Source organism: Bolinopsis microptera, chromosome 1 (assembly GCF_026151205.1).
Source record: "Bolinopsis microptera isolate Bmic1 chromosome 1, MBARI_Bmic_1.0, whole genome shotgun sequence".
Taxonomy (NCBI): Eukaryota; Metazoa; Ctenophora; class Tentaculata; order Lobata; family Bolinopsidae; genus Bolinopsis; species Bolinopsis microptera.
Genome location: NC_087072.1, coordinates 18,951,765 through 18,974,204, shown reverse-complemented (window position 1 = coordinate 18,974,204; position 22,440 = coordinate 18,951,765). Strand labels below are relative to the sequence as shown.

The window sequence follows — 22,440 nt, the reverse complement described above, 5'->3', positions numbered from 1 at the left end:
TTTAGAAAAATAAAAAAGATGTCAGCATTTGAAATTTTTTATTTTTGAGACAATTTCACTTATCAAAGAGCAGTATTTGAAGTGTTTTGATATTCCACCAGTCAAAATTGACCATAGCGGGGACAAAGTAGAGGAATCCAATAACATTCATAGAAGAAAACTTACTAATAATATTTCTAATCGCACATAATCAATTAAATTGTATATTAGTATTCACTTGTATATTGCCACTAAGTACCTACGTCTAAAAGTTCTTAGCTGTGTTGTAAATTGAATCTAGCCCAAGGATCACTACAAATTCACTAATCAACTATTCCTATCTGTCTGATTCAGCGATCAAAGATCATTATGCTTATTTATATATGAAATAATTCCTTATTTGAATTACTATTTTACGATAACAGATGATCATAACCCGTCCAAACGTTTTACTGAGAGTAGTTAACGCTGACCTTGGTACCAGAACAATGCTAATTATAGTGCCACTTCTTCCATCTATGCAAGTTCAATTGAACTATGTTGTTGAAGTTAAACTACTTTCGAGTCTATTGAGAAATCATTATGGAACAGCAAATAACACCTAGAAACGTAAAACCATAATATCCCTGTTTTCGTTTCCCTTTTCTTAAGGAATGGTCAATAATTCAACATATCGAATAATACAATTATTAGATACGGTTGGATAACAATACAATCAATATTTAAAAATGAACTAAACAAGTACTACATAACTATTGTGTATCTGGAGTAAAAAGAGCAGAGCCTTTTCAAGTGGGGGGTCCGTAACATGGTTGGTACCTGGGTGGCAACCTTCAGCATATCTTATAAATGTCCATAAGTTGACTCGGAACCCTTTTCAGGCATGAGCAGCCTTGTCCTGCCAGCTCCACCCTGAAAATTTATATACAATCTGTTCAGCTCTATCCAGAGTTACTAAAACTTTCAGTCTCACCCAGCTATTATATATAGTCCTGGTCAGCAAACCATTTTGTTCGGAAAATTCTTATATACTCTGCTCTTTCACTACTAAGTAGAAGGTCTTGATCCAGCATTAATAAAGTTGGTAAAATAGACAGTTAATGATAGCGGTATAAACTAAACCAATACCAGAAAGCAAGAGATAGAAAATCGGAACCAGGGAAACGCAATCTAATTTTTACTCATATTTCGTCGACCCTTCTCTCGAGGGACGCTTAACTAATATGAAGAAATGCCGCATGATAAGTTATATATCATCGGTGCTCTTTCAGAAAACAATTTTCATTTAAAACCAAACGGTTGCGTCTTATCCAATTCCTTAATCAGTTCCGTAGAATTCAGTTTAAGAGTTGGAGGAGGCCCCTAGTTCGGGGCTGGTACAAGGGGGGGCCGGAAAACATGGAGAATGATATTGTACATTTCACACCACTTGTTAGGGAGCTCTTTCAGGTACATGTGAAGCAAGGGTTAGCAGGTGATCTAGCAAAAGGTAAGTCACACAATTGGTCGTATTATATTATCGTCTTTATTGGAGTCGGTCGTTTAAAAGTGGATAGTTACAGTTCTACTCAGTGCTCCGGTGACAGTTTGTTAAGGTGTGGCTAAGTTGTTGCAAAGGTGTTGTTAATGGTTGTTGTGTGGTTAAAGGTGTTGTTAAGATGTTGTTAAAGTGTTGTTAAGGTGTTGTTAAGTATGTTTAGGTGTTGTTCGGTTGGGTTAAGGTGTTGTAAAATGTTGCTAAGGTTGTTGTTAAAGATGACGGGTCTTAGAACAAAGTTTTTTTCTCGTGCAAAATCATTATTCTTATTCAACGTATAAAACCACTTATGTGAAATCCGCAAAGTTGTATTTCATTCGCGCCGCCGAGATATCCAGCCAAAACAATTTGCCACCTGTGACGTCATTATGTGAGTTGCTCTGATCCGCGCATTATAGAATACCGGTTAAAATGAGCGTGGGGCCTACTCAATTACTACTAGGATATAAATTAACACTTTACGATTACTACCGAAGCCTATAACCCAATGGAGAGGGACTGTATATGCCCGGTTTAAAAATGAATTTCACCCTACGATTACCATGAGCCGAGATACACTGGAATAAGATTGAAAAAAGGGAGTCCACACAGAAGGCATGCAAATTATGTAATCTTTATAAGCTCCTATACGCGACGAAAACCTAGCAACTCCCTGTTTGTACCCCCGTTGATAATATCACACAAGTATATCACACAACCCGGTCCTAATAACAATGGAATGGGTTCGGTATGAAATGCCTGTCTTCATTCCAGTTGGACAAGCACAAGCACAAGCTTTTACGTTCTAACTCATATTTGACACTCACCTTATACGTCACACGCCAAGATTTGCAAACTAACACCACGCATATTCTACCACGCATGTCGACGACACACATCCAACATTCGTTCCGCTATACACTCAAAGATCCCAGCAACCTAACCGGTTTACAATTCTAAATGAGTGTACAACTAAAGGCCGGTCCGCGCAGTGTCAAACCGGCACTGTGCGTACTCAGATAGGACTAGAGGCGCCAAGGGACAGTCGTAACATGTCTTCTACTAATCATACATTCTTTTTAATAGTGTCCATCTCGGGTTTCAAACACGTCAAAACACAATCAGGCAGTTTGTGGTTTGTTAGGGAAGCTACTTTCTTTGCTATTTATAAATCGAAATACCTACTACAACTACCGAAGAAGCCTTTCTGATTACATTAACTATTATTATTAAAGAGGAATTATTCGATAATTAGACTAATTTCAGTGCAACCAAAGATACCCTCTCGCACACGCCAAAGAACACGACGTAAGTAATTAAACAGTAACCGAACAAAATGTTGACAAAGAGCCCAAGGTGCGCGCGCACGTTGGCTTAACACTTCAGTGAGTCACAGCCAACATTGCTAACAGCCAATAGGAGCGCGGGTGATTATTGCCGAATTATCGATTTCACAGTCGGCGAATTTTTTGATTTCTACACCTTTCACAGGACTTAAACACGCGATATTTGAAGTAAATTCTAGTTTCCCTCATCCTTTAATGGTTTTGTTATGTGTTGTTACGGTGTTGTTAAGGTTTTGGAGCATTACCAAACATACATAATGCCACACTACGTTCTCCCTCTTCAACTACATGTTAATGTAGCGGACAAAGAGGAAAGAAGAAAGTTGGAAATCTAGAATAAGTGTTATTTAACTCCATTTTCTTGAACTCTCTGCAGGGCACAAATTGGAAACAATGTCTCTCTTTGCTTTGCGATTTGGAGGGATAACCTGATAAACCCCAACTTAGTCGTAAACCCTAACCAGTACGATCTATTGCAGCAAAAGAATCGGACATTCATAGTGGTAAACCCAGAAATAAATTCTGAGGAAACTAATATTAACTCACCAATTTATCGTGTCAGCCTCCAGTCGCTCCCCTATCAGAAATCAGCGTCTCCAAACGCCCACATAATGATACTCAAGGGTAGTTCAACTTGCCTCTGAAAACCGTTACAGGGACTTTTGACAACGTCAGAAGAAGACAACGTTTGATCGATATATTTTTGGTAAATACGCAAAACAGCATATCAAATAATGAACATTGTGTAGTGACTTATGAAGAAGAAGAACGCTACATCTAGTGCTACCTGAGTTCTGGAGGGGTAATGTGTTCACAGACCACTAACTACTGTCCCGATAATAGGTGAAACTGAGAATTCCTTTTTTTAAAGGTTTCGTATTTCTGGATATTAGTTTCCATACTGATATGGAATACGTTAGTCCCAACAATGCTGTTTTAGCGGGACAAACTGAATTGTGAATATTATGTCAAACAAATATTACTATGCCGGTATGAAAAGCCCCTTGTTGGTTAAAGGGACTCACCAATGATCATGTGAATGGTTTGTTGCCCTATAGGTAGGATACCGTCCGTTAATAGTAGAAGATAAATAGTCTTTCGCTTGTGTTGATGCAGGTGCCTGAGAGGAATGATACCGTATTACTATGTTTAGTCATGCCGTATTAAGCACATTTTTTGAATTAAAAGTTTAATTTTGAGAAGATTTTTTATTAAACCTCTTTAAAAACTGTCAAGGTTTCATATAAATAACTCACCCTCCGAAGCCATGGTGGTACATTCAATTATAGGGTGGCGTTTGTAGGACCGTCCACCTGAACCACTGTATATTTCACTGGTGGTATGCGCCCAGAATTCCTTGGATTCCATGGCAAGATAGGATCTGCTCGTTACCCGTTTCAGGAGAAATGATGGGATACCTGAGAGGAGAATTTGCGACATAAGATGTATAAGTAATAAGTCTATGGGCATTGGGCGAATTAAACAGTGGTTCTGTTACTCGTATGTGGGGTAGTGAGGAGTGGTGGAACATGATATTCTAGTGGTACACTGATGGGATACCTGCCGGTAAATGGTTGGATAGTTTAGCACCGCAGTGTGTTACATACATTTAAAAACAGAATAATAGTTAAAATATTTCTATTTTGATTAGACAGATTGTGAGACCGGATGTGGCCAAAACATTGTGATATCTTCTGTAAAAAATAGAGGCCAAATAGAGAACATGACTAGGAAGGACAGGGCTGGGCCAAAAGTCAGTACCATAAGTTGGCCTTATAAGCTCTCGCCGCGTGTTTTATATTTGCGAGGTGGTTGCTTTGCAGGATGGGCATTCTGTACTTATGGTTCGAGGATTCGGTCGTCAAAATTTTGAAAATTCGAATAATTAAGACCACGCCCATTCAATATTACAAACACTTTATTGTTTTCTTGCACATGCTGACGACTAAATTTTTCAGAGACGGTTGTTAGGACTTAATCAAATGTTGCCTATGATCTGAAAAACATGAGGCCACAAACGGATTAGAAATGCCGAAGTTAACAAAGCGACTTTCTGTATCTCGTTAACAACATGACTGGGTGATTATGTGACCCGTGACACGACACCTTTCATTGGGCACCCTTAAACCCAGTTCCCCTAATGTTTAACGGGGTAGTTAACGGGTTCACCTCTATCACGTGATTAGGTAAACCAATCACCTGATCACCACGTTAATTATTCAACACGTTTTGTTCATATCCCGGTCATTGAGAAGCTACAGTTCTAATTCTTTCTGGACAAAGTAATTCGAATGACCAAACACACTTCAAATAACAATTATAGCTCGATCCGACTGTCAAACACTATCAAAATAAATGTGAAAATGAACCCTCTACTTGAAAAAAATGCACACGGACTTTTTCGATGTTGACAAATTCTCGAAACCAGGGTGGTACTAAGTCATCAGAAAGCAGTATATAAATTGGGCACTCAATGATGCGCTATAAAGGCAACGTATGGGTACTGACTTTTGGCCCACCCTGTATATTGTGGCAGTTAACAACACTGACACACATTCCATAAAGACTATTACCTCCTACCTTGAACCAGATTAGACAACACACAAATTGCAATTAATTGGCAACTCTTTCATACCAATCTGTGCCTTATATAGGATGTTATCACGCGATCATTGTTTAGTGGCGAGTGGATTTGTTTGAAACGATTTTACAAATGTTTTGAGCCTTATTTATATGTATATCATAAGCGTTCATTTCCTTGTTGTGGTCTCCTAGCCAAACAGTTCACAGAATCAATCCTATTTGTCATCGTTATATTTTGGTTCACTGACTACTACACTTGCAAACTACATTGTGTATACAATGTGATATACACTCTACTTGCATTGTGACTAAATTGTGACTACTTGTGGACTACACTCCAACCATACCTTGTGACTCACATTGTGACTACCTTGTGACCTCCATGTAGACTACATGTGACCACACAGTTAAACCTTGAGACTACACTGCGACTACACTGTGACTACATTGTGGACTACACTGTGATACAGTTGTGACTACACATTGTGGACTACATTGTGACACATTGTGACTCCACTGCAAACTACACTGTGGCTACATTGTGCTACACTGCGACTACATTGTGACTACCTCTTGTGACTACACTGTAGACTACATTGTGACTTCCTTGTATAAACACAAATTACTGCGAAACAATAGTTATAAATAATGCATGATCTGTTATTCAGTTCTTCATGTGAATTACCGATACAGCCATTAGTTCCTAGTTTACTAAGAACGTTAGATGAAATAGTGTGGCAGCTTTGTACTGTAGACAATGGAACTGTCTTGTAGCTCTCATTAGATAATAACAAAAGAGCTGAGAAAGTTGTATAACGAAACTATGAACAACTACAGACAAGCTGCGAAGAACATGTAAATCGTGCACATGAACATTATACAGCTTAAATTGTTGGGTGTTTCGAATAATCATATAGGCAATGTCCTGGTTACTAATTAAACAAACTGTTACATAAAGAAAATTATCATATTTAAAGTCATTAGATGGGAATTTAACCAAATAATATTGCAGTAATACGGACAATGATCATAATACAATTCAATAAGCAATGAAACACGAATTTCATGGAGGCATGAAATAGGATAAAATTGTCAGATTTCAATAACAAATAATTTAGCAACCCAAAAACAAAATCTATCTGATAGCCAGGATGGGTGTCACAACCTCAATGGGCATCTTCTCTATGATCTCTTTCTGTTCGACCATCTCCTCTTTGTGGCCTACAAACACACTGTCCCCATTATGGTCCCATTTCTCCTCTGCTACAATTTCCAAAAATAAATCCTTGTCGACGCTAGGCCCCAGCAACTGCATTAGGAAATCCTCCTCAATGTTTTTATATGTGAGCTGAACCACGTGACATATGAACTTCCTGGCACACTCCGTGAACCCTGTCATCTCTGTAAATATCTTCTCTTCTTGTATCACATTCCAGAACTCTGGGAACTGGCAGGTCTCCAAGAGTGTGGCCACATCATCTATCTTCTTCGTCAGGTTATCGTCTATCATTTCCTGGGAGAGTTGAGCGCGACAGAACACGTAGTCGCTCCTTGGGAGTTGCATCAGAGCCTTCACTAGCACATAGTGGACGTTATCAATGCTGGATCTAGTTATCAGATCTGGTGAGAACTGATACAACTTGAGAATGTTCAAATTAGCATCGCCATCATAATAACCATGCTCAACTTGAAACTTCAGATAGTCAACATAGAAGTCAAGTTTTTCGGGGTTCAGTCGTCCCAGCCCCTCCATGGAGTAGAAGGCCTCCTCCTTCATTTGCTCGAATTGAGTTTGTGGATCCATGACCATAACAGGGTAACCTGGTATAATCAAAATGTTAAAACTTACACACAATTAATTACGTAAAATATGTGTTACAACAAAAGGTTATATTCTCAATTTTCTATTTACAATTCTCAATTTTCAATTTGAAGCATAATACTGAGACGTAAAAGTGTCCCGCCTTTAATTTGGAGACACAGTGAACAGACTGCAGCATTTAATTTTGGTGGAATTTTGTGAGGAGGGAACTATATAATCTGGTAATTCCAAACTATTGTTCAAATTGTTGTAATGAATGAAGACTGCAGGACAATCTTTAAAATGTCAGCTAATACTGGAGCAGAGGTCCATTACAGATACTACTGCAGGATCATAGTCATTATTACAGTTCAGTATTTATTACACGTAAATAAACTGTACACAATACAATTTCATCTCGTCGGCCGAGCAATGAACATAAATTAATCTATCTTTATTATATTATGGTATATCGGACCTGCAGCAGGAGTGAGTGAGTGCAGGTCCACTGAGTGCAGCTGGTCACCTGCTTACCGATATACTAAAATATAGGTCTCAAGTTATATTAAACGTGACTCAAAACTCAATTTGGCAAGTGTGTAACTACACCCTTGAAATAATGTATCGTATTGGTGATGCAAACAAATTCTCAGTTTCCTATTTCTTCTAACTGCAAAATGAGAAGTTCAAACTTAAGATACAAAATTGTTAAAAAAGTGATTTTATAAATAACTAGAAAACCCGTGGTCACAGGTAAGGGAGGAACCTAATAGTAATAGTATTCTTTGGAAGTCAGTTTTAATCGTGTCAAAAAGTATTCATCCCCACCAAAGATACAGCCAATTAAAATGTTGCTCGTACTAAACACAGCGTAATATCAACAAAACCGATCAAAATGACGTTAAAACAATCATTGCACGTGCACGTGCGTGTAATAACCCTCGTTACCATGGTTATTATGTAACTACCTATTTCTCTTCTATTTGCGGTCGTACAAAGATACAAAGGGAATTCTCTGAATTATAGTAGAGATATTAATTAAGTCAAATAATTCAATTCCTCTCGAAATTCATCAAAGCTTCTAATGTCAATGACCAAATAAAGTTGAAACGTTCTGGAATTTAATTGCTGACAGCTGATGTTAGATGAACAATATGATCTTATTGCAGATTTCTCAGCTCTTTCATGATCGAATATTAATCTGTATTATATACCGAACCAGTCCCAAACCAATGACCAGGCGAGCACATGGTTGTTGAAGTAAGGAACATTGTAACCATATAACCCATCACTTAGATCTGACAGACAAGGGGCGGCTGGCTGCAGTCTTGGAGCCCATGCTAGAACTCTCATTCCTCAGATCCTTTATGATATCTGCCAAACACTCCGGGTGTACACCTGCAGCAGTGGGGAATAAAGTTAGAATATTGTTCCATCCTAGTAATCTGAACAAGTTGATTGCAGGGGTGAAAGTTTATCACTATTCATTTATTTTCGAACATTTTACGAAGCGTTAAGAAGCTTGTAATAAATGTTAGAATTCATTCATTTATTTATATGTGTACGTTCCACTTACCAGCTTCAATCAGTCGGATACATATGTAAAGAGATCTGTTGTCCAAACCAGTATCCAATAAGTTGGATATCTTACTAACAAGAAGCAAGATGTCTCTCTGCTTTTGACTTTTCTCTGACGTGTTCATGACAGCTTGGATAATAAAGATATTAAGATTGTACAAATTACAAGAATACAAAATAGTTTAAAATTGATCATTTAAATATAGTGCAAATACTTAAAAACCATTTTAGTGTTTCCCTTCTCCTGATAGGTAATGAATTTAGTTAAGTTCTGAACTGCTTAATTAAAACATCTCTGTCAAGTAATTAATACACAGTTATTGTGAAGAAAGGCTAGGTTGCCTAGTGGTTAGAATGATCGCCTCTCAAGCAGAAGGTCCAGTGTCATCTAGTCTAGGGATTGAGTTAAGGATTCCGTTGGATCTATGCAACATTACACATCTGTGTAAAATGCCCTTGGTTGACTCAGCCACATGATCAGGAACCTATGATTGAGTGTTAAATGAGAAGGGGCCAGCAAAAAGATCAAGTATTTTCTCTATTAGAATCAGTGGCGTAACTAAGGGCTCTGCAGATCACGCAAGAAACTATTACATTTCTTGTTTTGAAGAAACAAGAAACTGTCCGGAAACTTGTCCAGTAAATTTTGTCGTAGCAACTGCCCAGTTTGATATAAGCCATGCCATGTATAATGTATATTCGTCTACTTTGATGGATTTTAGTACAGGAGATGACATTGACTTCCATCTTTTTCTCTTGTCTGCCTTAACTCAATGCCCTTCTTCATTCAATGTTCGGATTAAGGAACTACTTTCAGCACTTAAGGTTATGTTAAAATAACCCCTAGTGCTATCATGTACATCAGCGATATTTTCTTGACAATCCCTTGTGCTACACACTCTGGATTATTATCAACTTTTCCCACAGCTGCGCGAAAAGTTGAAATATAGTCTACGTTGTGTGTGTTAGAAAAATCAATTTCAATGGCCCAGAAGTAACTGCCTACTTTCATAGATAAATTTTAGTTTATTTGTTGAGAACGGTAAAAGATCGAACACATATTAACTATAAGTGCTAAGCTAAATATTGGTTAATTTATTATACCAATACTGTGTGTGGGAAATTTCCGAACGACTAATTCAAGAAAACTGTAAGAGTTATGGGACTGTTTTTTTCGGTATAGTTTTGACAACACTCTGACGAAGCCAAATGATTAAGGTTTTTAAAATCGGCCTTGGATACGTGAGGGGCTAAGAATTAAATTGCGGTATATTTGGGCCGAGCGGCTTATGCTTTTGCACCGTTTTAACTATGAAAATGTAATGCGTGTTTTCGAATATAATAGGCGGGTTCATACTTGGATTTCAAATGTGACAGTGAAGTCCCGGCCGTAAGCACGGGTTACACTAGTACGAGATATCTATCCAAAAGGATTAGTCTGCGTCCACTGCGTCATCTCTTTTGTATTGTTCAGCTTCAGTGGGTAACATTTCACCATCCCTTTTGATCTTCAGCTAATCGTCTCATACAATCAACCGTCCATTAAGATCCAATCTCTGCTCAGCATCCTCAATAAATGATTTAAGCTCTTCCTAGGCCTAGTATATAGTTGGATAACAGACAGTGGCATAAAGTTGCCTGTTGGCGCCAAAATAGTCCCACATTCAAACGACAATTTGGCATCCCCCTCAAATGGCGCGCCCCACCCCCCCCCCCCCCCCCACGATGTAGATTCGTACTTTGTTGTTAATGCTTATGTTCTTGTTCTTCCAAATGTTATTGAGTAAGTTGAAAGCTTCAGTTGGCTTGTCAATCCTGACACTTATTACATAATCAATCTTGCCATCTGATGTAATTTTGGCACCAAAATAAGTAAATTGGGTGACCTGCTTCGCACAATGAAATCGATGAAGTCAGATCAAAACACACAAGAATTAGTATAGATTAGTTGATCCCCATTCCCTCATCAGTGAGGATTCAAATTAGGCAATAGAAAAACTTACATAAAAGTAGTATGTAGTAGTAGGTTTACAGACATGAAACATAGAGACGGAACAATTCGTAAGATATTCTTTTGAAATTATGACAGTATTCTTTTTTTTTATTATTTGAAAATTCAATTAATCATTATATATATAAATCAAGCGTTACATTTCAGCCATGCAAAATTACAATGACATATTTTGATATACTAAATGATAAATGGTACTGCAATATAAGTTGCTTAATGTTTGGCCGGATGACAACTAACGAGAAAAATAAACTTGATTATATAATAATTAATTCGGCTGAACCAACACATAGCAAGAGCCACATTAACGTTGGGGCCGTCTACCAAATTTGAATGACAAACATTAACAAGAAATCAAACATATCATAAATAATTATAAGGATTTTGTTCATTACAATTCCGTCACAACTGATAAAGAAAAAACAAATTTCTGAGACTCATAAGACTGATGAGCTAATCTGGCCAGACTGTATCGGCAGCCCAGAGGTACTTGATCAGTTTGGCCTTAAAAGTAAAAATCCGCTCTGACTGCCGGATACATACTGGTAGATTATTCCATTTCAGCATAGATCTATGAAAAAAGCTATTTCGGAAGGCATCCGAGCAGGGCACAGTGGTACTCATGTAAGTTGAAGTATCCGACATATCAATTATTTGAGCATTGTGCCTAGTGTATCGGGTGCCCTCTGGACGGCATAGGACTATATATGTAGGGAGCGAAACTGGAATTATGCTATTCACTATTTTATAGAAGGTCATAAGATCGTTATAAATAAACTTCTGTTTAACAGGGAGAATATTTAGTTTCTTTTGCTCTATAGCAAGTTTATCGTCATTATAACTGGAGTAAGGTTCACCATTGATCCATTTAATAGCCCTCTTTTGGATAGCAACAAAATGTAGAAGATGAGTTGCAGATTGAGGGGACCATATGACAGAACAATGTTCAAATATAGACCTAATTAACGCTAAATAGAACGATCTTTTCTGCCTTTTATCAGTAGTGAAATGACATGTTCTCTTAAGTAGTCCAACTCTAGAGGTAGCTTTGGAAACAAGCGCTTTACATTGTGCACCCCAATTAAACCTGGAGTTTATTGCGACTCCTAAATCTGACTGAGAGGGCACAAAGTCAATATCACTTCCAGAAAGTTTATAAAAGAAGGTATTGAATGGCAAGTTATCCAGCACGTTTCTTTGCAGGGACACAGAGAGGGCTTTGCACTTTTGTGGGTGGAACTTCATTCGATTTCTCGCTGACCAATCATAAAGTCTGTTGATGTCATTTTGGATTATGTGATGGTCAGGGTAACCAAGGATCTCCCTCCAAATTTTAGTGTAATCTGCATAAAGGGCGATATTGGTGCCTTCAGAGACACAGGAGAACATGTCATTTATAAATATTACAAACAATAGAGGGCCAAGTATAGAACCTTGAGGGACACCAGACCGAACTGGTAGAGAAGAAGACGTTTGGCCTCCTATCACTACTTGTTGTTGTCGCCCCTCAAGATAGGACTTAATAAATTTAAGCATTAGTCCATCGACATTAAAAATATTCTTTAATTTACTTAAAATGAGGTCATGCGAAACGCTATCAAAAGCTTTCGCAAAATCAAAATATATTATATCAGTCCTGGACCTGTTATTCAATGCAAGTGCAAGATTGTCTGTGAAAGGTATCATTTGGGTTGTGCATGAACGTTCATTAACAAAACCGTGTTGTCGGTCATCCAACAGATCAGAACATGCAGCGTATAATGCAGTCTTTATGCACCTTTCAAAGACTTTCATTACAAGAGATGTTAACGAAATAGGCCTGTAGTTCTCAACCGAAGACTTATCGCCCTTTTTGTGCACTGGTACTACAAGTGCCAGCTTCCAATCAGGGGTATGCATCCGCTCGAGAAAGACAGGTTAAATAAAACACTAAGTGGGTATGCAAGGCTTTGGGCACAGTTTTTGAGGACTCTCCCATGAATCCCATCAGGGCCAGGGGCCTTGTTAGGATTTAACTTTTTAAGAATCAACAGAACATCTTCTCTACTAAACACAAGACTTGAAAAACAATCATCACGAAAATCTATGTCAATGCCATAATCGCTCTCTTGAGAAAACTGCTCATAAAAATATTCGTTAAAAAGGGCAGCTTGATCAGATGGATTGTTTCGAAAGCGATTATGATATTTGACAGTTTCAGGGATCCTGGTTGACTTTGATTTAGATTTAACGTAGGTCCAGAATTTCTTGGAGATAAGAGCATCATCGGAGTCATCCTCAACACTGAGTCTCATTCTTTCGTCCATCAAATTTTTAAATTTTGTGCGAAATGCCCGAAACTTTTGTTTATGAGACTCAGAGTTGCTCCCCTTATGCCTTATTCTCCATTTCTCCTTATTTCGTAGGAGACGATCACATTCAGAGTCATACCATGGGGGCTGGAACTGAGACTTAATGGTCTTTTTAGGGATCCATCGGTCACAGGCTGCACCGAGAACTCCTCTGAATCGACTCCAGGCAAGATAAGGATCATTACACTCAAATATACTATCCCATTAGATGCTAAATAACAAGAAAACAACAAATTTTTTTCAAGAAAACAACAAATTTTTATTCAAATCAATTATAGCAACAATTTGAAAAACTTTAAAGCTCTTCTATTACCATGGAATATACTACGGGTATGGTGACTTGGGCTATTGAGTTGTTAAGTAGATTAAGATTAGTAAACCTGCACTTGCATTGTATATTTTATAAAAACTAGAAATTAGGCTTCACGGTAAAATGGAGAAGCAGGCTGATCTTGGAGGGAGCAGACCGTAAAGTTTACGCACCCACCAGGGCTACCTACCTACCCCAGTTGTTCTTTTTGGTTTATCAGCTTGTATTGTTATATTTATGGACCCCAAGTCACCACACTAAGAAGGAGTATGTAAAAAAAAAAAATAATAATAATAATAATAAATTAAGTTAATATCATTATATCTGTTTAAAACAGTAAAAGTCAAGTTGAGGATTGACTTTCCTAGTTAATTTAAAGGTTCAAACGTTTGGGAATATAATAATGTTGGTATTTGTATCTGCTGCAGCAATAATATCGAAATATCATTTGTCTAGAAAATTTTCGCCACTTCAATAGATATTGGGTCGGCAATTTGGTGAGTGAGTGATGAAATGGTTTGGTCTGTGATTGAGTGAGGGGCGATGTGAAAGTTGTGGTAAGTCCAGGTGTTATTATTGTTGATGGATTGAGATCCCAGGATGATACTTTTACAGCGTAATTTAACCAAAGCTACAGAAGTAGTGAGGATTTCCCCATTCTCATTTAGAATCCGTTTATGTATGCTATTCCACAATTTGGAGGCTATATAAAGAAACGTGTTGGTTTTTCTTGGGAGGATTATGACATTGCTTGTATCACGTTTTGATGAGTCTATAGTACAATACAACGAGTATGGAGTGCGAAATTTCATAATTCGAAATATCTCAGATATACAGTGGTATTTGTACAAGTTTTGAACAGTAAGCAATTTTAGTCGATTAAAAATGGGCTTGGTGTGCTCTTTTTCGAAAAAAGCAGCTCCTAACCTCTGTTTTGTATAAGGTCTGGCTCGTGCACAAGTGGCATGTTTGTCGAGGTATGCATTTAGGTCTCCAAAAAGGATTCTTATACAACGTTTCTGAGTTATGAACAGCTTATCGTTTGGTTGGTCTTTGAGAGCTGAGCCCCAAACACTTATTCCGTAAGCAAGATGTGATTCCAATAATGCAGAGTATATTTTTTGGTAGTGTTCCCCTGGAACTGAATGTTTAATCCTGTTAAGTGCTCCTGTAGTGGATCTAATTTTTTTTCTTAGATATTCTATATGTGGGCCCCAGCTAAGTTTTTCATCAATTACTACACCAAGAAATTTGGTGTTGCTAACCTTGACAATTTTGTGTCCATTTATAAATATTCCTTGTGATTTGTCATGTTCATTGGCATACGGCCTAACCCTGGCGCAGGTTTCATCAGATTCGTATGCAGGTAGAAAATGTATGTAGCAGCATTTAGACATATTTATATGTAAGAGATTACTTCTCATGAATTTGCATACGAAATCAAGAACTTTATTGGCCTTCAAGTATGTTGCTTCTTTGGACGGTCCAGTGATAAATATATTTGTGTCATCAGCATAGAGCACAAATTTGCATTCATCGCCTTTGTAACAGTTTATTATGTCGTTCATATATAATAAGAAAAGTAGAGGGCCTAGTATGGAACCTTGGGGAACTCCATATTTTACATTCATAGTCTCTGATGTAGTGTTGAGAAATGAAACATACTGTGATCTATCGGATAAATAGCTTTTTAGAAGTCCTAGAGCTAGACCTCTAACCCCATAATTTTCCAGTTTCCTCAGGAGAATGCCATGGTCAAGAGTATCAAAAACTCAGAATTCAGGCCCCTAAAATTACCTTTACTATAATTAAAGATCTTTCTTTTAGGCTGCTTAATATACTTGGTCTTAATATCAATGTCAAATGTGATACAAAAGTGGTCGGACATACACATTTCCCAACAGTATTCCATCACAATTAGACAATACGTACATAGAATAATCTTTAGCGCTCGATTTTTATACTACGGTGTAATTCTACAAACAATATGCGCGGCGAGCCTTAGATTTTGGGTTAACTTTGGAATCATTTTATTATAAAAAAGTTCCACAACCTTAACCCTAACCCGAGCCCTAAACAATCGAATCCATGTTTTACTAGCCTGTCACGTGACCAAAACGGTTTTTGCCCATAACTCTCTAAGGAAGCATTTTTACTCAACGTCATGGGGGTAATTCGGAATCAGCGTCCAAAATACACCAATTTAGATCAATTTCATACCCAAAGGGCCTTTTCACAAGAATTTTCTTAAAATTTGGGCGTGCGATTTAGTAGGACATAGTAGGAGCCACAAATTTGTTCACAAAATGCATAAAAGAATCATATGCATAAAAAATTAAATTCTAAAAATATTAACATTAGTTGCCATGTTCAATGTTTTTGCAAATATTATTTTATGAAGTTTTTGTTTTTAAATTTTAAATTAGCTTTATGCAAATTTAAATTTTTTGATGTCCACAGTTAATTGTTAATTTAATCAAAAATATAATTTTGCAATTTTAACCGGAGGATTATGAATTCATAATATAATCAATGTATTAACATTGAAATGCACACTTCTTATCTGCACAATTGCGCCCATTATATTAATTTGTTATAATATTATATTAAAGTAATTTGTTTGTTGTTGTATTGCTCTAACCAGAGCCCTCTCGCTTGCAGTAGCGCGCGACCGCCGGAGTAGCGCGCGTCACGCAGTACGCGTAGGCACATGGCTATGTGAAGTTGTTGTATAACCTTGCTCTAACCAGAGCCCTCTCGCTTGCTGTAGCGCGCGACCGCCGAAGCGCGCGACCGCCGAAGGCGTCACGCAGTACGCGTATACACATGGCTATGTGAAGTATAACCTCAAGTAATCGTTGCTACACGATATATTATACCTTTTATCTTTTTTAAGAAAAGAAAGGCCTTCGCGCGTGAAAAGTAGTATAATACAGCAACTTAACTGCCAAATGATTCTGGAGTCGAAATCAAATTTTTCTTAATTGACGATGTCAATCCTTCGCATCTCGCCGATCTGTGGTTGCGAGAAGCATTATTGGATGCGCGCGCGCGACCCAGTTGTGCATCGCGCTACAATTACTTACGTAATGTGATTTGCTGCTTGCAACATTTGAATTGCTTGCTTCTTTAGTGTAAATAATACAAATCACCATGGAAGTTTTGGAAGCTGAATTATGAATGTTTGGAGAAAACGTTAATGAAATAAACCGACTACTTACAACTTAACTGGGTCGCGCCGCGCATCAAATAATTTTTCTCACAGATCGGTGCGATGTGCACCACCTAACCGGGCCAGACCGAGCTGCGACAGACTGACATTCTCAATCAAGAAAATGTCCTACCAGTAGGACATTTTAAGATTTCAGTTTTCCGGGACCCAAATTTTATGATGTTTTGGCTGAATTTTTTGAATAACCACTGAGTATAGCACAAGACACGATTGAGGTAATGAAAGTTAGACTACCAAAAAAAGCCACGGAAAATCGTGAAAATAGAAGAAAACATTTTGGAAGATTTTTGAAAAAAAAGCATTTCTGCCGTCCCCTAATTGACCGAAATTTCACAGTTTCAACTGACATTTTTACGAGTGACTAATCAGTGAGGTCTGTGAGACTAGTGACACAAGTCGCCATCAAGGTACTGGAAGCAGTATTTCCGGAGAAAACTTTGATGCAATGAATATTTTGAATATGTCCTACCGGTAGGGCATATTTGAATTTCAGCTCTCCGGGACCCAAATTTTACTGTTTTGACTTTATTTTTCTTGAATGACCATCTTACAGGATCACTGAGGAAAGCACAAGACATGATTGAGGTAATGAAAGTTAGATTACCAAAGAAAGCTTTGATAAACGGAAAATATGATAATAGAAGGAAACATTGGGTCACGAAATCCTCTCCGAACCTCCACGTGGTGTGGCCTGGTTGGCACTAACGGGTGGCGTGCTCTCTTGTTGAGTACAAATGTTGGGACTTGCCAGCTCAAAGTTCCCATAGGAACCAGGAAGTCAACACTAACAGCTACCAAGCACCAGGAAATTTCTCTTTCAGATATCAGGTTACAAGATAGTACACACACAAATGACGACACGTTAGACACAGATACGTAGCTCTAAGAGCTATTAAATCACCAGGAAATTCTCTTTCAGCTTTCAGGTCCCATCGAAGTCACCCACCACAGAGCTAGGGATTCCTATTCGCTCATTTTGGCTACTAGGAAACACTGATAATGAGTAGTCTTGGCACTTCTCCCTCCAGTAACCACTTTTCAGGTCTTTTCAGTTAAGACAGCTAATGCATTTAAGGGCTGACACACGCTAGACACAGGCTCGTGATAAGACAGAGTTAGGGATTTCAACTCTCTCACTCTGACTACGAGGACACACTGATAGCGAGAATTCCTGGCACTTCTTCCTCCAGTGACCACTTTTCAAGTCTTCTCAGCAAGACAGCTGAGGGCTCATCTTGAGGCCATCACATTTAACCTAGGATTAGGGGACCGTGTTAGCTTTGCCACACTCTTCATTGAAGTGTGACTGGACGCTCTACAATCATCTAGTAGCAGGAGAGTTTGACTGACACCCTTACTGGTTCTAATCAGTTTCTACAGCAGAAGATCTCAATGCTCGAAAACAGTTCATCTCGGACATCCTGCAGAGATGCTTTATCACAGCCTGCCCCATTACATGGGGAACCCTTAGATCTACAGTACCCTGGTGGACAGCAAAGCTCACTAAAGCATAGCGGACCTCTTTAGTTCTGAGACGCAAAGCTAACCGGACTAGGAATTTAACATCAATGCAATGCTTCGGGGTTGCAAATAGGACATACAAAGTTTAACGAATGTATTACTCAAACTTTTGATTCATTTTGTTAGCTCGTCGTTATATGGTAACAATACAGGACAGACATTCCTTCTTCAGGTTCATTGATGAAATCGTACCCGCTATTTGTGTTACACATGGCAAGTATCTGGACTAATGATAACTTAGGATCCCCATCTATCATTAAGGTGGCCGGGGGGGGGGGGGGGGGGGGATCTTCATCACAATTCTCTCGAAATTGATTTTATAGTTGTTTCTGATAGAGGGAAGTGATATCTATCAGCTGAATATTGCTGGTCAAAGGTCAGCGCTCATGTGTAATTGTATTTCAATCGCGCGTCCTGAAAATCGAGTCTAAAAATCTATCTTCTCCTACATTTTTTGAGCAATCACTCTGAAACTTTCAGGATATGTTCTAGGGATCATTTAGGAGAGAAGTGTCGAGCCGAATTTTGAGATAGGCCTCAGAAAATGTTTAATTCGATTTTGAAAATCTTGGACCTCATTTTTTGACGATTTTTCCAGGTCTCTTCTAAATGATCCCTAGAACATATCCTGAAAGTTTCAGGGTGATTGCTCAAAAAATGTAGGAGAAGATAGATTTTTAGACTCGATTTTCAGGATGCGCGATTGAAAATCGCTCGCGCAATACAATTACATTTGAGCGCTGACCTTTGACCAGCGATAATTTCGGCTAGGAACAATATTTTTCCATGGGACCAAAAGCAGCTGATAGATATCACTCCCCTCTATCAAGTATCAGAAAAAATCAATTTCGAGAGAATTTTGATGAAGATCCCCCTGGCCCCCCGGCCCCCTTAATTCCTCTCAGATTCCCAGGCTGCATTTAAAGCGCTTAACAGCACCAGTTTTAACTCCAGGTTCGCTCTGAACATCTCAGGCCAACTCAACTCACTAGGTATTCACATCGAGTAGAACTTAGACGTTCCAGGACATGAATTGAAGGAGTATACGGTAAAGAACAAGCGGACGAATTCGCAAGGGACGATCAATCCAACAACATCCCCATAGGACCAGAACCCTTCCAACATGGTCGCTTTCAGGCTAGGTCACAGCCCACTAGTTTATTTTCAGAACGTGGCAAACAACGTCCACTTTCAGACGCAAGATTGTGGACACTTTTCAGGAGAAGCAGAAACATCCCAGCACCTCCTCTGCAAGTGCATCCAGATCATGACGCTCAGAATGAGGATAACTGATAAACCCTACGGAGGATCTTAACAACAGTAAACTACAACCATATCTTCAAATTTGTGGAACAGTCGACAAGACTGGATAGGGAAAACCTTTTTGGGTAACCTCCTTGGATTCTTCACCAGGAACTTTCGCGGTACACCATTTTGGACTCGAGGCTTCCACCTGGTAATGCGATCTCGGAAGGCAGGCCTCCCCTTTGCAACACGAGCTCGGAATCGGGAGCTCTCGATACGGGAGGTACGTATCAAGAATGACTCTGAGGGGGGGGGGGCTCATGTTTTTTTGTCCGTTTTTGTCCGTTTGGCAGCTATATTTTCAAAACGGACAAAAAATAAAGCGGACAAAAACGGACAAAAACGGACAAAAACGGACAAAAACGGACAAAAACGGACAAAAACGGACAAAAAATAACAAAAATTGAAATAACATTTAGATGCTTCCTCCTCCTCCTCCTCCTCCTCCTCCTCCTCCTCCTCCTCCTCCTCCTCCTCCTCCTCCTCCTCCTCCTCCTCCTCCTCCTCCTCCTCCTCCTCCTCCTCCTCTTCCACCTTCTCCTCCTCCTCCTCCTCAGCCATCCTCCTCAGCCATCCTCCTCAGTCTTCCTCAGTCCTCCTCCTCTGCAGTCCTCATCATCCTCCTCAGTCCTCCTCCTCCTGGGTCCTCCTCCTCCTCTTCATCCTCCTCCTCTTCCTCCTCAGTCCTCAGTCCTTCTCCTCAGTCCTCCTCCTCATCCTTTTCGTCAGTAGTCCTCCTCCTCAGTCCTCCCCCAGTCCCCCTCCTCCTCCTATTCAGTCCTCCTCCTCCTCCTCCTCAGTTCTCCTCCTTCTCATTCCTCCTTCTGAGTCCTCCTCATTCCTCCTTCTGAGTCCTCCTCCTCCTCTTTCTCCTGAGTCCTCCTCCTGGGTCCTCTTTCTCCTCCTCCTTCTCAGTCCTCCTCCTCCTCCCTCTCAGTCATCCTCCTCAGTCATCCTCCTCAGCCATCCTCCTCAGCCATCCTCTTCAGCGATCCTCCTCAGTACTCCTCAGTCCTCCTCCTTCTCAGTCCTCCTCAGTCCTCCTCCTCAGTCATCCTTCTCCTCCTCCTCCTCCAGGGGGGATCCTGTTTTTTATCCGTTTTTTCCGTTCGGAACCCTATATTATCAAAACGGACAAAAAATAGAGCGGACAAAAACGGACAAAAAATAACAAAAATGGAAATAATATTTAGATGCTTCCTCCTCCTCCTCAGTCTTCCTCAGTCATCCTCCTCCTCCTCCTGAGTCCTCCTCCTGGGTCCTCCTCCTGGGACCTCCTCCTCTTGGGTCCACCTCCTCTTCATCCTCCTCCTCTTCCTCCTCAGTCCTCAGTTCTCCTCCTCAGTCTCACTCCTCCTTCTCAGTCCTCCTCCTCCTCTTCTTCCTGGTTCCTCCTCTTGGGTCCTCCTTCTCCTCCTCAGTCCTCCTCCTCTTCCTCCTCTTCCTGGGTCCTCCTGATCCTCCTCAGTCTTCTTCCTCCTTCTACTCCTCAGTCCTCCTCCTGCTCAATCCTCCTCTTCCTCCTAAGTCCTCCCCTCCTCAGTCCTCCGAAGTCCTCCCCTTCTCAGTCCTCCTCCTCATCAGTCCTCTTCACCAGTCCTCCTCCTCAGTCCTCCTTATCCTCATCGTTTATCTCCTTTCTCCTCCTCATCCTCCTCATACACCTCCTTCTCCTCATCAGTCCTCCTCCTCACTCCTCAGTCCTTCTCCTCCTCCTCCTCCTCCTCGTCCTTAGTCCTCTTTATCAGTCCTCATCAGTCCTCATCGGTCCTCCTCCTCCCCAGTCCTCCTCATGGGGCCTTTTCCTGGGTCCTCCTCCTCTTGCGTCCTCCTCCTCTTGAGTCCTTCTTCTCCTCCTCCTATTCATTCCTCCTCCTCAGTTCTCCTTCTCAGTCTCACTCCTCCTCAGCCCCCTCCTCTCCCTCCTCAGTCCCCCTCCTCAGTCCCCCCTCCTCCTTTTCCTCTCTTTCATCTCTCAATAATTTGTTCAATTTATAATTATTGTTGGTGTTATTGTTAACATAATTTATTGTTATATACTAAAATGTTTTTAAGCGCATTTGAGTCTGACTCAAAATGTGCTCAAGAATCTTTGTGTTTAACAAAGTTTTACTCTCCAGTAATAAAACTTTTCATCCCTTTTTATGTTATTAAAAAATGTGTAGACTATTCTTTGTGCCTAATTGAAGATTAAAAGTTTGAGAAAGGACCATGGTCATTAACCGGGCTACCCATTTCTGCAGATAGCCTGTTACAAATTGTGGAGAAAATTTAAATCAAAAGTTACAATTTTTGTCCGTTTTTGTCCGTTTTTGTCCGTTTTTGTCCGTTTGGCAGCTATATTTTCAAAACGGACAAAAATTAACGGACAAAAACGGACAAAAACGGACAAAAAATAACATGATCCCCCCCCCTCTGACCGAGAATTTTTTAAGTCACAAATTTTCAAAGTTTTTCTGAAAACCAATCTTCTCCACGTTTCATTCTACCCTGTTCATTATTAGCCGAAAATATTTTTTCAATTTTCGAAGTCAAAAATATTTCAGTTATTCAGATATATTTCAAGTAATATCCTAAAATCACTTTCCTTTGCTTGGTCTAAAAATCCAAAATTGAACCGAACTTGTTATCTTGAATTTTAATCTATATTCTATGGAGTTAATACTGAATAGCCATTAGCCAATAATCATAATATGTTTTTTGTGGTATACAGTGTAATTAGATAGCTTGTTCCCGCTTTTACCAGCATTTTGCATGTTTATTCGTAACCCCCTTTGCTGATGGTGACGGAATATGAAGGTCACGTGTTCAGGGCCGGGTATCTTACGCATGTGACTCCATACTGGACTCTACACAATCACGTGACTCAGCTCTAGACGCCCGATGGTAATTAGCTCTGTACTAGAC

The 22,440-nt window shown here is 39.5% G+C and overlaps 2 protein-coding genes and 1 long non-coding RNA gene across 4 annotated transcripts in view; 1 reads left to right on the top strand and 2 right to left on the bottom strand.

Annotated features, from left to right (window-relative positions):
• The window catches only part of LOC134820498 (coiled-coil domain-containing protein 113-like), a 39,341-nt gene that overhangs the window by 5,488 nt on the left and 11,413 nt on the right, over nt 1-22,440 (top strand). The gene's annotated exons all lie outside the window — the stretch shown is intronic.
• Nucleotides 6,486-7,267, bottom strand: LOC134821541 (eukaryotic translation initiation factor 3 subunit K-like). Its single transcript, XM_063832251.1, has one exon. The coding sequence runs from the start codon at nt 7,232-7,234 to the stop codon at nt 6,560-6,562; it is 675 nt and encodes a 224-aa protein (XP_063688321.1). The 5' UTR covers nt 7,235-7,267; the 3' UTR covers nt 6,486-6,559.
• LOC134821550 (uncharacterized) lies at nt 7,518-8,935 on the bottom strand. The gene is made up of 2 exons (XR_010161025.1): nt 8,802-8,935; nt 7,518-8,623 (listed from the first exon to the last, which is right to left on the bottom strand). It is a non-coding gene; the product is annotated as an uncharacterized LOC134821550 (long non-coding RNA).

Bases quoted from the DNA above. Each gene is read 5' to 3' on its own strand.
- LOC134821541 (XM_063832251.1), bottom strand. From the start codon at position 7,234: ATGGTCATGGATCCACAAACTCAATTCGAGCAAATGAAGGAGGAGGCC.